Genomic DNA, 17,131 nt, shown 5'->3' with positions numbered 1-17,131 from the left:
AGCTAATAAGTCAGAGAAGCGAGGAAACTCGCGAAGGGGAACTTTATTTGCGACTACTCCGTATCGTATCGAGGACAATAATTTGCGAGGACGAACTCTCTTGACCTTGGCCGTGGTGCACTCAGCTGCATCGCTCGATCACCCCTTGGCTCGCATAGTCAGATTGGTGTCTCTGAACATGAAAACGGCACCACCCTGCCTTTCCTTTTGGCAACTTAGCAGGAGCGGCAAGTCCATTACTGCACCTAGAAACCTTATCGGATGCCTGTTGTTCTTGGTCCAGGGCATCTATCTTACTTTTGTTGTTGACATGGGGTTTCAAGTTGCCAGTCTGAGTCGCATCTGCATCCCTCGTTTGCTCGCTAGAGCACGTTGGGACGGTCTCTCGACACGCTTTCGTCGGGACTTCGGCAACAGGCTGCTTTGTCAGCGTTCGATGGTCCTTTTAGAGGCCGTAGAAGCATCATGTTCTTTGCATGATGTGTCTTGTGTAGATAATCCCGTCGAACCCTCAACGAAAAAATTGTCCAAACGACGATCTCGCAGAGGACGTAGCTCAAGGTAAAATGAGTCGACTTTGGTCATAAAATGGTCCAATCGCGCGACAGGAACATTCGTGTCGTGATCTGCTGAGTTGGAACACAGGACGATTCGCCTGTGGAGGTACGCGTCCGTATCTTGTCCGAGAAACACTCGACCGACGCAAGATGACCGGACCCTCGTCCAACCAGCACGTACCTCTCTGGCAAGCAAAGTCCAGTGATTCTGTTGTTTCATGATCATACTCGGTACCAACGTGCTCCTCGAGACATTCCAGGCGCGCTGCAGACAGCGTCGACAGAGTAGTCCCGAAAAGCACTAGTCATGTGATATCACGTGCTGGCGCCCACGTCAACAACCCCAAAGACAGCTGCCACGTAGAATCACTTCATGGCTGCCCATGACAGACCGTCCAACAGCTGTACTCCATGATGCTTATTTTCTTCCTGCGCCGGGCCGGGTACACAGGCTCCTCCAGACTGAAACACCGAGGCTTTCATCAAAGATTGAAGGCTGAGACCTAGAACTGACGGGGACTGGTGTGCTCATATAGCCACTCGAACAGGGCACTGTTTATGGCGATGTGGTACGCGATACCAGCAACCTCAGGCGTCAGTATGATGATTCGCACGGCAATGGCAGCAGTCAGAAGCTGTCTTCTGAGGCCCTCGCAGATTGATCCTACTACCAAATCGCAGGCAAAAGCTCTGGAAAAGGCCCTGACGCCTTCAAAGCAGAATTGACACCACCGTCAGCTGTCAGGTAAGTTGATTGGCCGCGCACTCGGCCATCTCGTGAGTGGTTGTTTGTGGCAGAGCAAACCTCACACAGACCTCATGGTGCACCTGCTCTGCAATCTCGGCTTCTACCAAGCTTCAACACGGAGGAAAACAAATCTCAACCTCGTCCTCGCCTGGCGTGTTCTCGTCGACCAAGATGGTACAATCAGCGGTAACAATTCCCTTTGACGTTCGCGCTCTCCCCACGGACTCTCCCCTGCACCCATCCCCTATCCTTGCGTCGTGAATCAATTACATTCCGTTCATAAGCCTGGTTGTTCCCAATCTTCTTTATCGATTGTTTCCCATCAACAATCTCCAGAGAACAACAACAACAACAAAAAACAACACAGACACCGCTGGTCGCCATAGTACCTCGCCGAGTTAGAGCTCCACCCGAGTGTGTTCAGCCAACGAGGCCTCGAGTGTGTTCAAAGATTTTGCTATGGACCAATTAGACCAGAAGGGGTTCTCTCTGTTTCCTATGCCGCCTACCCCCCCGGTGAACAGACCCAATATTGCTAGGATGATCTTGAGTGAACAACAAAGAACGGTTGCTATGGACGGCCCTGAGCCCAGCTTGAAGCACCGACTCTCTGATGTCCAACGCTTGCGTCCTCCCCCGCTGAAGCTACGCAAGAAGAAGCCGACCGAGTCGAGCCTACCGCCGTCTACAACATCGTCGCCTTTGGTTGGCTTTGAGCTTCCCTTACCGTCACCCAGTGACGTTGACGAAGAGCCGTTACCACTATTCACCACTGGCTATGATGCCCCCAGTCAAGGCACGCACCTTGGGGTCCCTGCACCTTCCGCCCGAGCCTCTTCGGTATTAGTTCCCGAATACAACATTGTTGTAGACGGCCCCCCAGAGGAACGAGGGCCGGCGATTGGGGAGGAGCAGCCTTCTGCGCAAACCGGTGCCTTGTCCAAAAGGACATCGTATCGGAAGAGCCAATGGCTCGACGGCCAGGGAGAACTCGATCGCAAGAGGCTGTCTATGTACTTGAGTGGAGTTCTCGATCCGTCCTTTGAAGTTGTAGAGGAGTCAGCCTATCTCACGCCATTGCCACACAATGCACGTGCGAGTATCCTCCAGCATGAGAACCAAGCGCTCGATGATGCCTCTTACGCTACGTCATTCTCGTTGCGAAGTTCTTGGAGATTTTCGGCCCTCTCAAACGCGTCTCACAACTCTCGAAGACCAGCACCGATTCAGATACGGGACGACGCGTCGGCTAAAGACTGCCACTGCCCCCCCGGTGTAATCATCTGCAAGTGCTGTTCCTCGCCAGAGTTTGAGCGCTTCCGACGCGTTCACAGCGAGCACAAGTCCAATCCCAGCGTCAGCTCCACCACATGTTTCCTGTCGATTCCCAGGGCCCGCTTCCGGTCCAACCTGGGCGAGGTCGACGAGATGGACACACCTTCCACGCCCCCGGGACTTATGTATGATTCTGAGGACAGCGATGAGTTCGACTGGTCTCTGCCAAACTCTCCGACTTTCCACGAACGCACGTTGCACTACCAAGATACCCCAACCCCGGCTCCTCGTCAACCTCCTAAGACGCGGGGCCCTGTCCCATCGTTCTCCCTCCCCTTTTCGCACGGAAAGCAGATCCGACCTCAGTTCCACGTCGATCGGACACAGTCTTCGTCACCACGCACTTCGCAGCACCCCTCGTCAACCAGCACGGTCCCTACGTTGGCTAGCATTTCGACCGTGTCCACATTCACCTTTGATTTCTGCCGCAACGACGACGACGAAGAAGACAACCAGACCGAGTACGATTTGTCCGACGAAGTGACCGAGATCAGCGAGATCCGCACCTTCAAACCGGTTCAAAAGGCCAAGCCAGTCTTGGTCCATTGTCGCGGTCCGTCCCCACAGTCCATCAAGTATGGACAGCATCGTCTCCGGCACAAGGTGGCCGACAGTGACGACTCGTTCTCGTCGACCGAGAACTGGGGAACTGGATACGCTACCATCTATGTACGATAAAAGCCTTTTGTTTGCTTCCTTTTGAGGTTGTATCAACAATTTTCCTCGCTTCATTTGCACACGCTCTCTATATATACACACCAATCTTTCATTCATTCACGATTCATGGCTCCATGCTTGGGATCGGGCTTCATCACCGTCCAAAAAAAATGACAGTCATGTTTGGCCAACGACCAGCATTGCTTTTTTATACCCCACCCCCCACTGCCCCTTTTCGGTGTTGATGATGGCAGGATCAGGAGGTTTTTCTCTCTGTCTATGTAAATTAGGGTCATTATGGGGTTTCATCTAGGCTTTTTTTTGGGATTATGGTGTCAGTTCCGGTATTGGAGGAGGATGAGGTATCGGCGTTTGGTCTTTGGGTGGTGGTTAGCTTTGGGGAGTGTGTGGGATGATATGGTGATGGTGCGTACAGGTATGTGGAATAGGTACCTGAATATGATATTTATCGGCTAGCATCACTCCTTGGCCTAAAGCCATGCCCTCTTCACACGAGGTTATTACATGCCAAGTCAGGTAATTGACCTTGAATTCCGCATATGAGGGCTAGCCTACTCCTTGTCCGACGATCCTCTTCTTTACGCCTTGCCTTTAACTTTTGAAACACCTCCATCGACAATGAGATTCTGTCCCGTCACGAACCCGGCGCCGAGAAGATACTCGCATGCTTCGGCGATATCCTCCGGCATGCCTGCTCGATTGACTGGGTGAGTGTCGACGTCGTCCTCGGCGTTTTCCCAACCGTCGCCAGTCTCATCCCCAGAAGGGTTCTCATGAGTGACCTTGATGCGCCCAGGTGACACCATGTTGACGCGGATTCCGAAAGACTGCATCGAAATGGCCATGCTTTGCGTGAGGCCAAGCAAGCCCGCTGAAACATACACACACACACACACACATCTCTGGTTAGCGACGGACGGCCGGGCAACGTGGGGAGTTCGAACGCCAAGTCAACACGACTTACCCTTTGAGGAAGCATACCCTTCCTGGTTTGGGTCTGAAATCAGCGCCCGGAAACTACTGACATGGATGATGCATGGCCCAGCGCGGCCGACACTGGAGTCGGGCAGTTTCTGTTTGTCCTGTTGCTGTTCGACTTTCATGTACGGGATACATGCTTGAGACGTTACGAAAGGCCCGGTCAGATTCGTCTCGACGTACGCCTGCCACGTGTCCAGCACAGAAGGATCGGCCATGGTCTTCCCGTCGGGCCAGTATGGATGCGAGATTCCGGCATTGTTGATCAAAAAGTCGATGCGCCCGTTGAGGAACTTCGCGGCCTTGTCGATGGTCGAGCGGATGTCACCAACATTCCGCAAGTCGCATTTGGACCACGAAACTTGGTCGGCGTACTCCTTCAAGTGTTCTTCCGCCGTGTGTTTGACATTGTCTTCGTTGATGTCGAGGATGAATATCTTGTGGCCACGCGACACAAAATGGCGCGCTAATGCTCGCCCGATACCTATCGTCGTGGGACCATGGTCAGAATTGTGAGAGTTTCATGGATAGCATTCATCATACCCTGTCCTCCGCCACTAATGACTATTCTAGCCTGTCCTTCAAGCATTCTGGAGTGCCTCTCTGTACAACGAGATGTTCCTCAACATGAAGCTGTCCTCAAAATTCTATCGTCCCGCCGTCGAGATTTGATCTTGGCCGAGCAGCGACAAGGGTGCGAGGAAGGTCAAGTGGAGGGAAATTTTGGGGTGCATCGTGACCGTGTCATGGCTCAAGGTCCTACAGTAGAATGCAGTGACGACTGGTTGAGTGCGCACTCGTAATGGCTCGATCGGTGGTGGAAAAACGGCATGTCGCTCCGTCCTCAGGTCAATGACGCAGTGACCGCCAAGAGGTATTGCATCAAGCATCAACCCCTTTTGAACATGTGCCCCATGAAAGCAATAAGGCTTCTCTCGGGATCCAGCTGCGTAGTGGACACATAGTTGATTCCGTGACGGTGGAACGGGTGCACAAATGAGCGCTCCCTAATTGTGATTAGCCTGATGTTGACCTCGCCTTCACCTTCTGCCTTGCCAAGGCCCTCAAAACGTCTTGTAGTGCTCGAGAATTTGGCCATTTCAGCGCACATCGGTCCAATACTGTCAAGGCGAGCACATAGCCTTCTTGAGGGCTCTCTTGCGCTGGGTCCGAAAGCAAGAGTGCTCCAGCCTTGTAGGCCCAGTGCGGTGTAAAGACGTTGAAAATCATATGCTCTTCATAGTACGAAGTGAGAAGTTGCATGGCTGTCCCCGAATTGGGTCTGAGCAGGAAAACGGTCTCGTTCTTCGCAGCTTGAACCAGCGGACTCAAGGTCAAGCGCTCGGGTCCAGCGGCATCCGTCAGCTGTGTTTCATCCGTTGCGATTCCGTCACGAAACCTCGACTGCGTTTTGTAGAAACCACACAGACGCATGAGATCGCTTGGTAGTGCTAGTGACTGTGCGTCGTCCTATGTATGGTGATTAGTCTTATCGTTCGCGGTGCGCATGAGGCCATTTACAGTACTCACCGGCTCGACCAGGCCGGACGGCCGATCCAGTGCTGTGGCCATCTGGTTACCAACACAGTATGTCGTCGCTCTCAGTGCGATCAAGGCATGGGACGTTTCGTCCACTTCTCTGGCACTGAGTTCCAGCTCTAGACGGTGAGCAAATGCTATCTGCTGCCCCAGGCTACCTGTCTGGGAGTCAAAGAGACTACGCAGGGCGAGCAGATTGACGGCTTGCAGTGCTTCGAGGTTCAGTTCGGCCGTCACTTTATCGGCGTAAGTCAGAGCTTCGCGGTGGTAAGTGTCCGAGAGCAGAGCTAGTTGCGGGTTGTTGCCAGGAAGGCAGTGGCATGATATGGAATAGACAATGTTCAGGACAAAGGCTTCAAAAGGAGACAACTCTATCTGGCGACGCTGGGGATCGCTGAAGAGTGCAGACTCAGGGTCCAAGATCGGATACACCTGATGTATCGTCGCGAAGTACATATTGACGAGGTATTGGTGGGAGCCGGCGTCCCAGGACCATGTCAAAGGGATCCCTAGCCGTGAACTCGCCTGGTTGCTTCGAAGTGGGCTTTGGGAAGCGAGACTGTTGAAGGTGGAATTCGCCAAGGGTGCGTTCGCACCCAAATACCTGAACGAATCTCGAACGTGGACAAAGCGAGGCCGCCGAGATGAGGCCGTCGATTCCCGCGTGGCTGATGATGCTGCGTCTGCTGGATGGTCCGCCTCCAATGACTTCAAGTGGTCCACCAAGGAGGCGATGTACCTGAGTAGTGTTAGTGACGTTGGCCGACGTGAAAACGATACTGTCCTGCCATACGTACGTGCGTGGTAGATATTCCTTGGAGACATGGTCCAGGAAGACACAGTCTTCGCCAACTCTGCTGCAGTTCGCACAGGCAGGGAGCTGCGTGTCGCAACGTCGTTTGGCCTTGCGACATCTCCTGCACGCGGGGAGCAGCGCAAGCAATGTGTCGAGATCTGTCACTTCCATCGCCTGCTGCATCGATTACGAGACATTCTCCATCGAGATCTTTGTCGTGAACCCTTGTGGCAATTCGACTCGGTGAAAAGCAAGGTCGATGATATCTATGTCTCTCCAGGCCAGTCGATTGAAAGTCGCGTAGTTAAAGCGGCCTAGAGTGGGGGGGTTTCCACGCGTCCAAGCTACGGCCCGGGTGTACCCAGAAATGGCGGTTTCCGAGCATGTATAGGCGGTTGAGTCCAGCCAGCAGCGGATTGTTTGGGCTGTTTAGGGGCTTCTTAGGGGCTCCTTAGGGGCGCCTTAGGGGCTCAGTTAGGGCAACCAGGTTGCGCTAACTAACTAACTTAACTAGTGAGCCGAAGTCATGGATACCTACACGCTCCTCCTCCCTAAGCATCTTCAACTCCAGAAATCCCGCCTCCGCCACTTCTCGCCGCTTCGTTATCACTGCTTATCTTCTTCGAATCAAAGCCCAGACTATGGGGACACCTGAGCAGGGCCAGAGTGCGTCCTTCTGCGATATCAGACAGCTATAGCATGAGCATGTCCACGCTCTTGTGACGCAAGCCTCAGTGACTCCTGCGAGCACCATGGGGTCCAACAATCGCGTAAGGAGGCGCGTGGTGTCGTGTGCACGATGTCGAAAGAGGAAAATTATGGTGCGGTGTCTCTGCCAGTGCGATATCATCTCTGACTATGCCACAGTGTGATGCCCAGTCACCTTCATGCTCTGTCTGTGTGGCCGCCGGCGTTCCCTGTGTGTCGCTCGACACTGCGACGAACGCGACCGCTCCACGAAGCATTGCTAGGTACTTGGAAGGACGCATTGCGGACCTTGAACGGGTGCGCGATAGCTACTCGCTACCAGGCATAGGCTCGGGCCATCTGTCCGGTGGCAGAGTTCTCCCAAGTTGCGATACAGGACGACTCTCACCCATCATGTTATGGGACACTGCCGTGAATCATACTCTCCACGACATCACCCCAAGCTTTCTTGGACTTACTGAAGCCATTCGCCTACCAGGCTGCTCAGCAGCACCGACGCAGATTCCATCCGCGAAGAAGTCGTTTGGCCTGAATGATCTAGACGAAACTAATCCACGATCGATATTGAACCAGCACCCATCGAATTTGCCGCTGACTTCGGTTCCAACAAGAGTCGCTGAATTTCTCTTTGACATTTACATAAGCAGAATCATCCAACAGTATCCCATCTACCATTCCAGTGATGCCATAAAGGCATTCGACGCTGTTTTCAGGAGGCAGGCGCTTGAGGTCCCTAGTGATTCTCGACCAGGAGCACGAGACTTGTATATGGTGAGCTTGATCATGGCAATCTCGCTTTCAACGGCCGCGCGGAACAAGCAGGCTCGAGCACAGTCACTTGGGACCGGGTTATTTCGTAACGCCATGCTCTACGTCCCAGTGGTCCTCTCCAACGATCTTTCGGGGCTCCAGGCACTACTTTTACTCATTCAATACACCTTTCTCAATCCAAATGTTGCCAACTTGTGGCTGCTCACAGGTATGTCAAGCGAGGCATGCATTGACCTTGGCCTTCATCGAGAACTTCCAGAAAGTATCGATATTGATGTCCTCGAAAGGGATATGCGTCGTCGCATATTCTGGTGCGCTTGGGAGATGGAAGTCGCCGTCTCCGCGCCATTGAATCGGCCTATCCGTACTCAGAACAAGTATATCAGTGCAGAATTCCCAGCCGAATACGTTGACTTTGGTATCACGCGCAATGGCATCGACGTGAACGTACCACGAGCTAAGTTCGTCTCAAGAAGGATTTGGCTCTTCAGGAAAGTCGAGTCTTCAATCATGTCTATCTTATATCAGAACGAACCATTGCCGTCTGACTGTCCGTCTCTGGAGTCCTGGATGGCCGAGACGGAGCACGAGATTATGTGTTGGAGAGAAGAAGTGCATCACAAAGCCTCCTTGAACCAGGACTCTTCCGTCAAATCACAATGGGACGAGCTGGAACTGTATGCTGATATCGCGTACAACTACATCATCGTCTTGTTGTTTCGTTCGTGTCCAAGGATCAGAGTTCCATCTCGGCAGCATCTCATGAAAGCTTTTGCTGCCAGCAAAGAGGTTGCGACTGGATACTGGCGGCAGGCAAACACCGAATTCGGCTATATGAAATATGTCTTTCATCCATGCCATCACACCTTCTTATCTGCAATAGTGTTCCTTCAGGCTTTGCAGTATTGCCGGCCCGATATCGCCGATGCTTACGAGATAGAAGAGGTGGAAGAGTTCATGGATCGCTTCTCGCGATTCTTCTCAACAATTTCCGAACGCTGGCCGGCTGCCACCCAATGCCTTCAGGAATATGAAAGGCTCTTGGGGCCGATCAAGCAAGACTATTTGGACTTTCTCCTTCTTCGGAACCAGAGCACATCCGAAATTGACTTGTTACAAAATGCACCAATGGACGAATACCTCGATGGGACAGCGCATTTCCGCGATCCATTCGAAATTTGGCCAGTGACCAACCCTCTATTGAGCTCGAACGGAAATGATACCTTCGACGCTTACTCATATCTGCCATACGATTGGAACGCAGAATTCGGGTTTGGAATGGATTTGGCACTTTCAAATCAAGAGACCTGAGTGTCGATAACCTTAATTCATTCAATACCAGTATCCACATCCGGGCTCTTCAACCAACGTTATAACAACTACTTAACTACCCGCTTGATCTTCAGAACACAGCAGTTGACGCTGCTCGCTGCAGGAATGTGTGTACCTGACACGCAAGGTATATTGACTCAAGCCTTGTTGTCACCTATGGTGACAGTCTGGTCCTCGATTGGTACCTTTTCGCCCGCGATGCTGCTGCTGTCGAGTTCGTGCTCTTCAAGTACATGCTTGGGGATAACGACATCGTCTTCACCATTGAAGTACTCTGTCTCACGAATGTGGAAGGCAGCCAGGTACGCAAACACCAATACGCCAGTAGTGTAAAATGCGAATATCACGGCGGCCTCCTTCATATATGGAACAGCAATAGAATCGACACCGAAACAGATGGCCTCGCCAGCGCCCAGAATGCCTCGAAAAACGCCCTGAAAGCAATGTTAGTCTCAAAAATGATTCGAGATCACGGAGAAGACTTACTGCATAGTTGGCCGACTTGCGAGGCGAATTTGTGAGAGTGCCGAGAAAGTAAAGGATGATGTACTGCCAAAGCGAGCTGAAGACCCAGTTCATCATAAATAAGAAGAAGATCGCGACAAAGCCGTCATCAGTCCAGTCCATTGGGTGCTCAGGTGGGCTGGAACGGTCATAATTACGAGTGCGGATGATCTCCCAAATCCAAGCACCGGTCAATGGAATACCAACCACAGCAAGTCCGATGAAAGCACGGGTTCTCCGTTTCACTGCCCTGAGATTAGCCTGGTTTGAAACTTTGTGTCCTGCACCCTTACTCTTCTTATTGTCCAGAATCCATTGCAAACCCCAACCTGCCGGCAGCTGCAGTACTACCGAAATGAAGGACAGCAGGCATCGAGTGCGAAGATTATTGTGGTATGCGTTGACAGAGCCTCCGTAGACAAGAAAGCATTCTGCTGGAAGAAACGCGGGGATCTGTAGATATCAAGGTCAGTATTGAGTACACCGTTGCGTCGCCCTTGGGCACTTACCATGATGAGTAGCTTCCAATCACGAAAGATCTCGAGGTTTGCCTTCAATTCCTCCACAAAGGTTCGAGCCTGAACGACCCCAACCTTGGTTCCATCGTCACGAACGATTTTGTCAGGCGGCATAAGAGCAAATGCCCCTATCATACCCATTGCCATTACCACAATGAAAACGATGTACACGGCCGGCGGTACACCCGCTGCCTCAGTCTATTCTACAGTCAGACAGTCCTCACGGTGCAGTGGTGCAGTACTTACAGAATTGCGGTTGATAAGTAAAGGAATGATGCCACCCACTATGGCACCAACAGCTTGGAGATTGATCGAGACGGTAATGTATTTGCCCCGATCCTGCTCTTCGGAGTACGACATTGCAATGTACCCCATGGTTACGAAGATCAACCCAGCCGAGATCTATAGCATGGTCAGCGGATGGATGACTGTATGTACCCGGTTATGACTTACACCAATAGCAACACCTGCGAAGATTGGGAAGCCTTCCTTGCCAGTCTGATCGAAGTACCACAGAGAACCGACATAGATTATGTAGCCCAACACTCCTAGGGAGGCAGTGATAGCCGGACCGATTTTGTTCAGGACTGTTCCCCCAAACGAGGCCGAGAAGAACCAGACCGCACACAAGGTGGCGTTAACCACTTGCACGGTTTGGGCTGCATTTGGTCGACCGCCTCCGGCACCAAGAAGATTGAGGGCAACATAAAGTCCAGCAGTCAAGCCCACCAGAATGCCGATAATGACACTGATAAATCTGTTAACGCGAGTACTTTCTGATATTCTAGGTTTCCAAACTTACTTTTGCCAGTAAGGAGAGTGAAGTCTGACTGGTGGCAGACCTGGAATCTTGAAAGCCATGATTGCGATTCCGTTGACGCAGGATGAGTGCTTCCCTTCTGGCGAGCAATATGATCCAGAAGCGAGACCTTCGTCTTATAAGTCTTGCAGATCCATTTCCAGATATCAAGGTACAGGCATAGTCTCAACAGGGTACGTTTATCACGAAACCGTCATCATCAACATCTATTGGTTGGAAGGGGATACTTGTCGAGCCAGTCGCTATTTTCCGTCGCCCACGTCCTGCGCTTTGGTCCGTCGCCTACATCCGGTGGATACTCCATGAGCCATTAGCATTGGACTGATAGTGACCTCTGGCGGCATACTGCCGTTGAGTCCCCGACCAGGGTATAATGAAAGTGGAGGCTGAAAGCCTCTCTTTCCCGTTCTGGGGCATCGACATCCAACCAGAGACGGTGCAACCTTTACCAGAGTCCGAAGTCCTCGGTTACCGCAACACGGCACGTCCAGCAAGTGTCCTGCCATTATCGATGATATCAACCAGTGTCCAATGAGGTAGGGGGTGGATCTGATAATCGCTAGCATGTGCATCCACCTGTTCCAGGCAAAAGTCCACTGATCACTCTGAATCAGGTAGCTATGGATGCCTTCCCCGTGGCCTGGGCATACCGCTAATCGGCTTTATCGAGCATGTTTTGACTGAGCCCGAAATCCCAAGCGTGCCAATGCACCTCGAAACAAACAAGATGTACGTGTTTTCTTTCCTTGCCACCACCCTCTTATATAAGGACCATTGTTAGGTGTCAAAAGTGGTGTAGGAGAGTGACTTTTCTTAAAATTCGACTGCTGTGATTAGCCATGGGAAGTATTGCCGAAACACCACTGGTGAAAATACCAGTCATTGACATCTCAGGCTTTTTGGCTGGCGACCCTGAAGCCAAAAGGCAAACAGCATTGGAGGTTCGCGATGCGTATGAAAACCAGGGGTTCTTGCAGGTTATCGGACATTCCGTGCCTGTAGAGGTTCAAGAACGTTTCTTGTCTGCAATCGCGAGCTTCTTTGCGCTTCCATTAGCAGAAAAACAGAAGGTCTCGCAGGAGAACTCCAAGTGCTATCGTGGCTACGAGCGCATTGGTGGTCAAAAGCTAGACGAACTCGATACATCAGCGACTCCAGATCAGAAAGAAGGCTTTTCCGTCCGACCGGAACGGCCACTCGGACGTTTCTTGCAAGGTCCAAATCAGTGGCCCGAGAGTTTACCGGGCTTCAAGGAAGCCTACCTCGACTATTTCAATGCTGTCCATGAGCTGTCGAAGAATGTGTTCAGATTGATGGCTTTGTCGCTCGATCTACCGGAAGACCATTTTGATGCGTTTGCCGCCGACCCAGATGGTAAGTCAAGGACGTCGACTACTGCCAGAGATGAATTACTGAGAGTTCGTGTTCCAGGGCTCTGTCTTTGTCGGTCTCATCATTACCCTCCCACACCCGCCGATGTGGCCGGCCGGACTCGAGGTGTCGGTGCCCATACCGACTTCGGGGCCTTGACATTGCTCCTGCAGGACGAGGGTGAGTATTCTCGGACTGTGGATGAAATCGGGACTCTTGCTAAATTTGCTGCAGTCGGCGGGCTGGAAGTCCTGCATAAGGCTACCGGCACTTGGCACCATGTCCCTCCTGTAAAGGGGGCCTATGTCTGCAATATCGGTGATCTGATGCAAAGATGGACAAACAACCGATACAAGTCTACCATGCATCGAGTCATCTCTCCCTTATCGGGCAAGGACCGATACAGCTGCGCTTTCTTCAATGATGGTGCTCTGGATACGATCATTGAATGCTTGCCCACCTGTATCAAGCCAGGCGAGGAGCCGGCATACGAGCCTCTTCAGGTTGAGAAGCATATTGTCGAACGATACGTGCAGAGCTACGGGGCGGGTGGAACTGTCTTAGTAGCTGCATGAGAAGAGCGTGGTGTTTTGTTTCTTAGGCCGTTTCAATGTTCTGTCTTCTTTTGTAGGTCATAGTAAATCAAATACGCCGACCGAGACTTTTAATGTTACAAGTTACCAATGTCCATTTCTTTGCAGGTCAACGGTACCTACAATACAGTGATGGCCTGTAGTCCGACAATCGTTTATCCGACGGTTGAATATGGATCTCCAGTCGTCAAAAAACAAATGCTGTCCAATTCTTCTCCTATGTAGTAAGTAGGTAGCATTTAGCTACGCTACTTTCCCGCCCTTGACCTCTGCACCACCGAGCCTCCCTTCCTTGAACTCCTTGACCATATCCTCCATGGTCATCCACTCGACGCCCTCGTGCTGGTTGATCCACTCGATGATCCTCTCGTGCATGAGCACGACCTGGGGCTTCCCGCTGACCTGGGGGTGGATGCTCATGGGGAACACGAAGGTGTCGTACTCGCGGTACAAGAACGAGAACTGGTCCTTCCACAGCCTCTCGATGACGTACGTGTCGACGTAGCCGTGCGTCGAGGGCTGCTTCAGGTTGAGCTGGAACGGCGGCCAGTCGTCCAGGTGCCAGTTCGCGGGGACCTCGACGACGGCCGAGGGCTTGATGGCGCTCATGGGCTTCATCCACTCGGTCGCCGACTTGGCCACGTCGGTCTCGGTCCACTCCTCGCTGCCGTCCGGGCAGTAGTAGAGCTGCGAGTCGTGGTGCATGAACGAGTGGTCGTACTCGATCCCGAACTCTTCGAGGAGCTTGATGGTCTGCCGCGACGTCGACCACGCCGGCGCCGTCCACCCGCGGGGCTTCTTGCCCGTGAAGTCGGTCAGCACTTGGACGGACTTGGTCAAGACGTCCTTTTGTTGCTGTTCGGAGAGCGTCGAGACGAACTCGTGTGTGTAGCCGTGTAGACCACTGCCAGTCGTCGTCACATATGGTGACAGGCGTCAGTCAGAGGGGGGGAAAAGCAGAGATATGGAAGAGAGAGAGAGAGAGAGAGAGAGGAAAAAACAAAAAAAAGAGGGAGGTAACGTTTACAATACGCACATTTCATGGCCGGCATCCTTCACTTTGGAAAGTTGTTCGGGAAAGCTCTCGATCGAGTGTGCCGGCACGAACCATGTCGTCTTGATGCCGTATTTGTCCCAGAGATTGAGGAGCCTGTCGATGCCGACGGTGGCTCCGAACACGCCCCGAGAGACGTCGGTCGGGTTTGCTGGTGATCCGTCGCGAGTGTTGATCCTACGAACAACAACACCGTGTCAGTACCACGGACTGCGTGATGCTTGCTGGGCCGGGACGGCTGATGACCCAGAGGGTAGAACACTTACCACCCACTGACGGCGTCGACGTCGATGCCGTAACCGACGAGAACCCGTTTCTTGCCCATGTTGCAGATGATAACCTAGTTATGTCGGTTTTCTGGAAAGGTGTTTGACGACCGAGGGCACAGAAACGCAAAAGATCGACGATGAGACAGACCACAAGACTGCCCTCTCTTTTGTTGCCAGTTGAGTTGCTGAAATAGGTCGCCTACGTACCTATTCAGGTGCTCGACGAAGACTAGTTAACCCAGGGAAGAAGATCGGCTGGACCTGTCACTGGACCCATCGGATGTGGGCGCTAGACATGCACGGTGGTGAGCGAACTCCCCCGTTTTGGAGCTTCTGGTTAGGGGCTCCTCAACACTTCACAGCTCACAGGCCAAACGCCGGCCTACCACCAGCCCACCGTTCCTGGAGATTGTGGTACTGGGAACTCTTCGGTCCCATGTGCAGTATCATGTATCAACCCCCTCATCAGCTGGCGGAATTGAGCGCTGGCTTTTACCGACGGAAGACGCCATATCTGTCTGCGGGCCACTTCCAACATACCCACAACCGAGGCAAAGAGATAAGACAAGAAGCCCATAGACTTTGAGTTACAAGTGTACATTCATATTCATATTCGCACTGACAATCTACATTATACATTCTACACTTTACACTGTACCCATAATCTGATCTTGTGGTCTTGTTTGGACTTTCTGGAGGACCCACAATTTCCTCCACCTGTGCGACTACACCTCAAGCCAGAGCAACGGCTTGGAATTACCCTCAAACGCCTTCAGAATGCTTTCCGTAAATTGCCAGGGAACTCCATACGAGGTAAATCACTTGTCTTCCAGACACCGCCCTCAAAATTGTCCTAGGTTGTCGGTAAACATCATGGCTGACCGTTGCCAAACCCAATAGATAGGTGTGCAACATGGCACGGCGGCCAAGGACCACGTCGCGCGATGCATAGACTTCTATGCGTCGTTGTTCGAAAAGACCAGCAAGCTAGACTGGGCACAAGTGCAGGACATTGCCAGCAGCTTTAGCGACCACATCAAGTCGACATGGCCGGCATATCATGAAGAGATGCAAGGTTCGTGGAGTTGAGCTCGTGTTAACAGCTCTACGACCGAAAGGAGGCTTGGAAGGGCTCAATTTCAAGGCGACCTGATCACAATGCTGACCTTTGAATGCATGCAGGTGTCGCCACGGGATCGGGTCGGTCGATTCTCGACATCGTCGCCTTGAACGTACGCACAGAGATTGCGTTCGGCGCGTTCAGTGATGGTTGCACGTCGTTGGCGTGGAATACTGAAAAACGCGCATACCTTGGACAGAACTGGGATGTTAGTACATGCTTCCCTCTCCTTGGAGCCCCTTTCCACTCCTCATCTTCGACCTTCAGACGGTGAGGCTGAGCTTAGCTGACAATTGAGTCATGACAGTGGATGGAACAGCAAAAAGAAAACCTAATTATCGTCAAAATCGCACAATTTGGAAAACCGTCGATCCAGATGATCACCGAGGCTGGTATAATCGGCAAGATTGGCTTCAACTCCGCCGGGGTCGGGGTCTGCCTGAACGCGATCAGAGCCAAGGGTATGAATCCAGAGCGCTTGCCGGTTCATTTGGGTCTGAGAATGGCTCTGGAGAGCCAGTCGGCGAAGGAGGCCGTGCAGGCCCTGGAGCATTGGGGCATGGCTGCACCGGCGCATATACTGGTCGCCGACGCGACTGATGCCACCGGGTTCGAATTTACCTCGACGACCATCGAGAAGCTCGTGCCAGACGGAAAGGGGAGGGTTGTGCATTCCAACCATCTGCTGCTCAAACACCCTGGAATCACGGATACTGTCTGGATCAAGGACTCGCTTTTCCGCGTCGACAGGATGGCGGAGCTGTGTGACAACTTGCCCACCGAACCGACTTGGGCCGAGGTCTCCAAGTTGTTCGAGGACGAAGCGAATGCTCCGACCGCGATTTGCCGTGAGCAAAAGGGAGAAAGCACTGCGGCCACCCTGTTCAACATTCTCATGGATCTGAAGCAGAAGACGGGAGTTATTCGAATGGGTAGGCCGACGCAGGTTGAGGAGACCATCACTTTGGGATTTTGAGGGGTCCCCAGGTTGGGTTCTTTCGTCTCCACATACTGACGACCGACCTGATTGATATGTAACACTGATAAGTAGTCTGGACAGGATACACCAGATCAGTGTTGACGACCTTTGTAATCTGTCATCGATGATAGCTGGCTTTTTCCGGGCCTTGCCTTTGCTTGTGTAATGAGTTTTCATGGATCATGTCTCTGAATCCGGGGGCGGAAAAGCAAGCGATTGGCTGAGAAACGGACAACAGCGTCTCTCGATCTCAACTCCCACAGCACCACATCGCAGTAACCCGCCCCTGCCATGGCATTCTCGCGGCTTCTAACACTCTCGTTTACTCACTCGGCCTATACACAATTTCCATAGTGCTAAGGTAGACCACGAGGTGGGCGGAAGCAGATAGTAGTGTCAGGAATCGTTCCAGTTTGCTGCCGACACAGGAGGCTCGACTTCGAGATCATTCGATTCCGGTG

The 17,131-nt window shown here is 52.3% G+C and overlaps 8 protein-coding genes across 8 annotated transcripts; 4 read left to right on the top strand and 4 right to left on the bottom strand.

Moving 5' to 3' along the window:
* Positions 1-1,764: 1,764 nt before the first annotated feature.
* Positions 1,765-3,318, top strand: PV08_04334 (uncharacterized protein; the record flags this gene model as incomplete). The annotated part of the gene is made up of 1 exon (XM_016378682.1): positions 1,765-3,318. One exon carries the CDS (start codon positions 1,765-1,767, stop codon positions 3,316-3,318), a length of 1,554 nt encoding a protein of 517 aa, XP_016237359.1.
* A 578-nt stretch (positions 3,319-3,896) lies between these two features.
* PV08_04333 (uncharacterized protein) lies at positions 3,897-4,885 on the bottom strand (the record flags this gene model as incomplete). The annotated part of the gene is made up of 3 exons (XM_016378681.1): positions 3,897-4,189; positions 4,283-4,780; positions 4,840-4,885. 3 exons carry the CDS (start codon positions 4,883-4,885, stop codon positions 3,897-3,899), a joined length of 837 nt encoding a protein of 278 aa, XP_016237358.1.
* Positions 4,886-5,313: 428 nt separating this feature from the next.
* PV08_04332 (uncharacterized protein) lies at positions 5,314-6,660 on the bottom strand (the record flags this gene model as incomplete). Its single annotated transcript, XM_016378680.1, has 2 exons — positions 5,314-5,766; positions 5,827-6,660. 2 exons carry the CDS (start codon positions 6,658-6,660, stop codon positions 5,314-5,316), a joined length of 1,287 nt encoding a protein of 428 aa, XP_016237357.1.
* An 829-nt stretch (positions 6,661-7,489) lies between these two features.
* On the top strand, positions 7,490-9,421 carry PV08_04331 (uncharacterized protein; the record flags this gene model as incomplete). Its single annotated transcript, XM_016378679.1, has 1 exon — positions 7,490-9,421. The coding sequence occupies one exon, from the start codon at positions 7,490-7,492 to the stop codon at positions 9,419-9,421; it is 1,932 nt and encodes a 643-aa protein (XP_016237356.1).
* A 158-nt stretch (positions 9,422-9,579) lies between these two features.
* PV08_04330 (uncharacterized protein) lies at positions 9,580-11,325 on the bottom strand (the record flags this gene model as incomplete). The annotated part of the gene is made up of 7 exons (XM_016378678.1): positions 9,580-9,876; positions 9,929-10,191; positions 10,240-10,399; positions 10,456-10,662; positions 10,711-10,866; positions 10,918-11,212; positions 11,267-11,325. 7 exons carry the CDS (start codon positions 11,323-11,325, stop codon positions 9,580-9,582), a joined length of 1,437 nt encoding a protein of 478 aa, XP_016237355.1.
* Positions 11,326-12,123: 798 nt separating this feature from the next.
* Positions 12,124-13,230, top strand: PV08_04329 (uncharacterized protein; the record flags this gene model as incomplete). Its single annotated transcript, XM_016378677.1, has 3 exons — positions 12,124-12,658; positions 12,716-12,835; positions 12,890-13,230. The coding sequence occupies 3 exons, from the start codon at positions 12,124-12,126 to the stop codon at positions 13,228-13,230; spliced, it is 996 nt and encodes a 331-aa protein (XP_016237354.1).
* Positions 13,231-13,491: 261 nt separating this feature from the next.
* Positions 13,492-14,627, bottom strand: PV08_04328 (uncharacterized protein; the record flags this gene model as incomplete). Its single annotated transcript, XM_016378676.1, has 3 exons — positions 13,492-14,152; positions 14,285-14,479; positions 14,569-14,627. The coding sequence occupies 3 exons, from the start codon at positions 14,625-14,627 to the stop codon at positions 13,492-13,494; spliced, it is 915 nt and encodes a 304-aa protein (XP_016237353.1).
* Positions 14,628-15,348: 721 nt separating this feature from the next.
* Positions 15,349-16,667, top strand: PV08_04327 (uncharacterized protein; the record flags this gene model as incomplete). Its single annotated transcript, XM_016378675.1, has 4 exons — positions 15,349-15,384; positions 15,472-15,646; positions 15,754-15,899; positions 15,999-16,667. 4 exons carry the CDS (start codon positions 15,349-15,351, stop codon positions 16,665-16,667), a joined length of 1,026 nt encoding a protein of 341 aa, XP_016237352.1.
* Between the last annotated feature and the right edge of the window lie 464 nt (positions 16,668-17,131).

The sequence above is a fragment of the Exophiala spinifera genome, assembly GCF_000836115.1.
Source record: "Exophiala spinifera strain CBS 89968 unplaced genomic scaffold supercont1.3, whole genome shotgun sequence".
NCBI lineage: Eukaryota > Fungi > Ascomycota > Eurotiomycetes > Chaetothyriales > Herpotrichiellaceae > Exophiala > Exophiala spinifera.
Note: the sequence above shows the minus strand (reverse complement) of the source record. Positions and strands in the feature narration are given on the sequence as shown.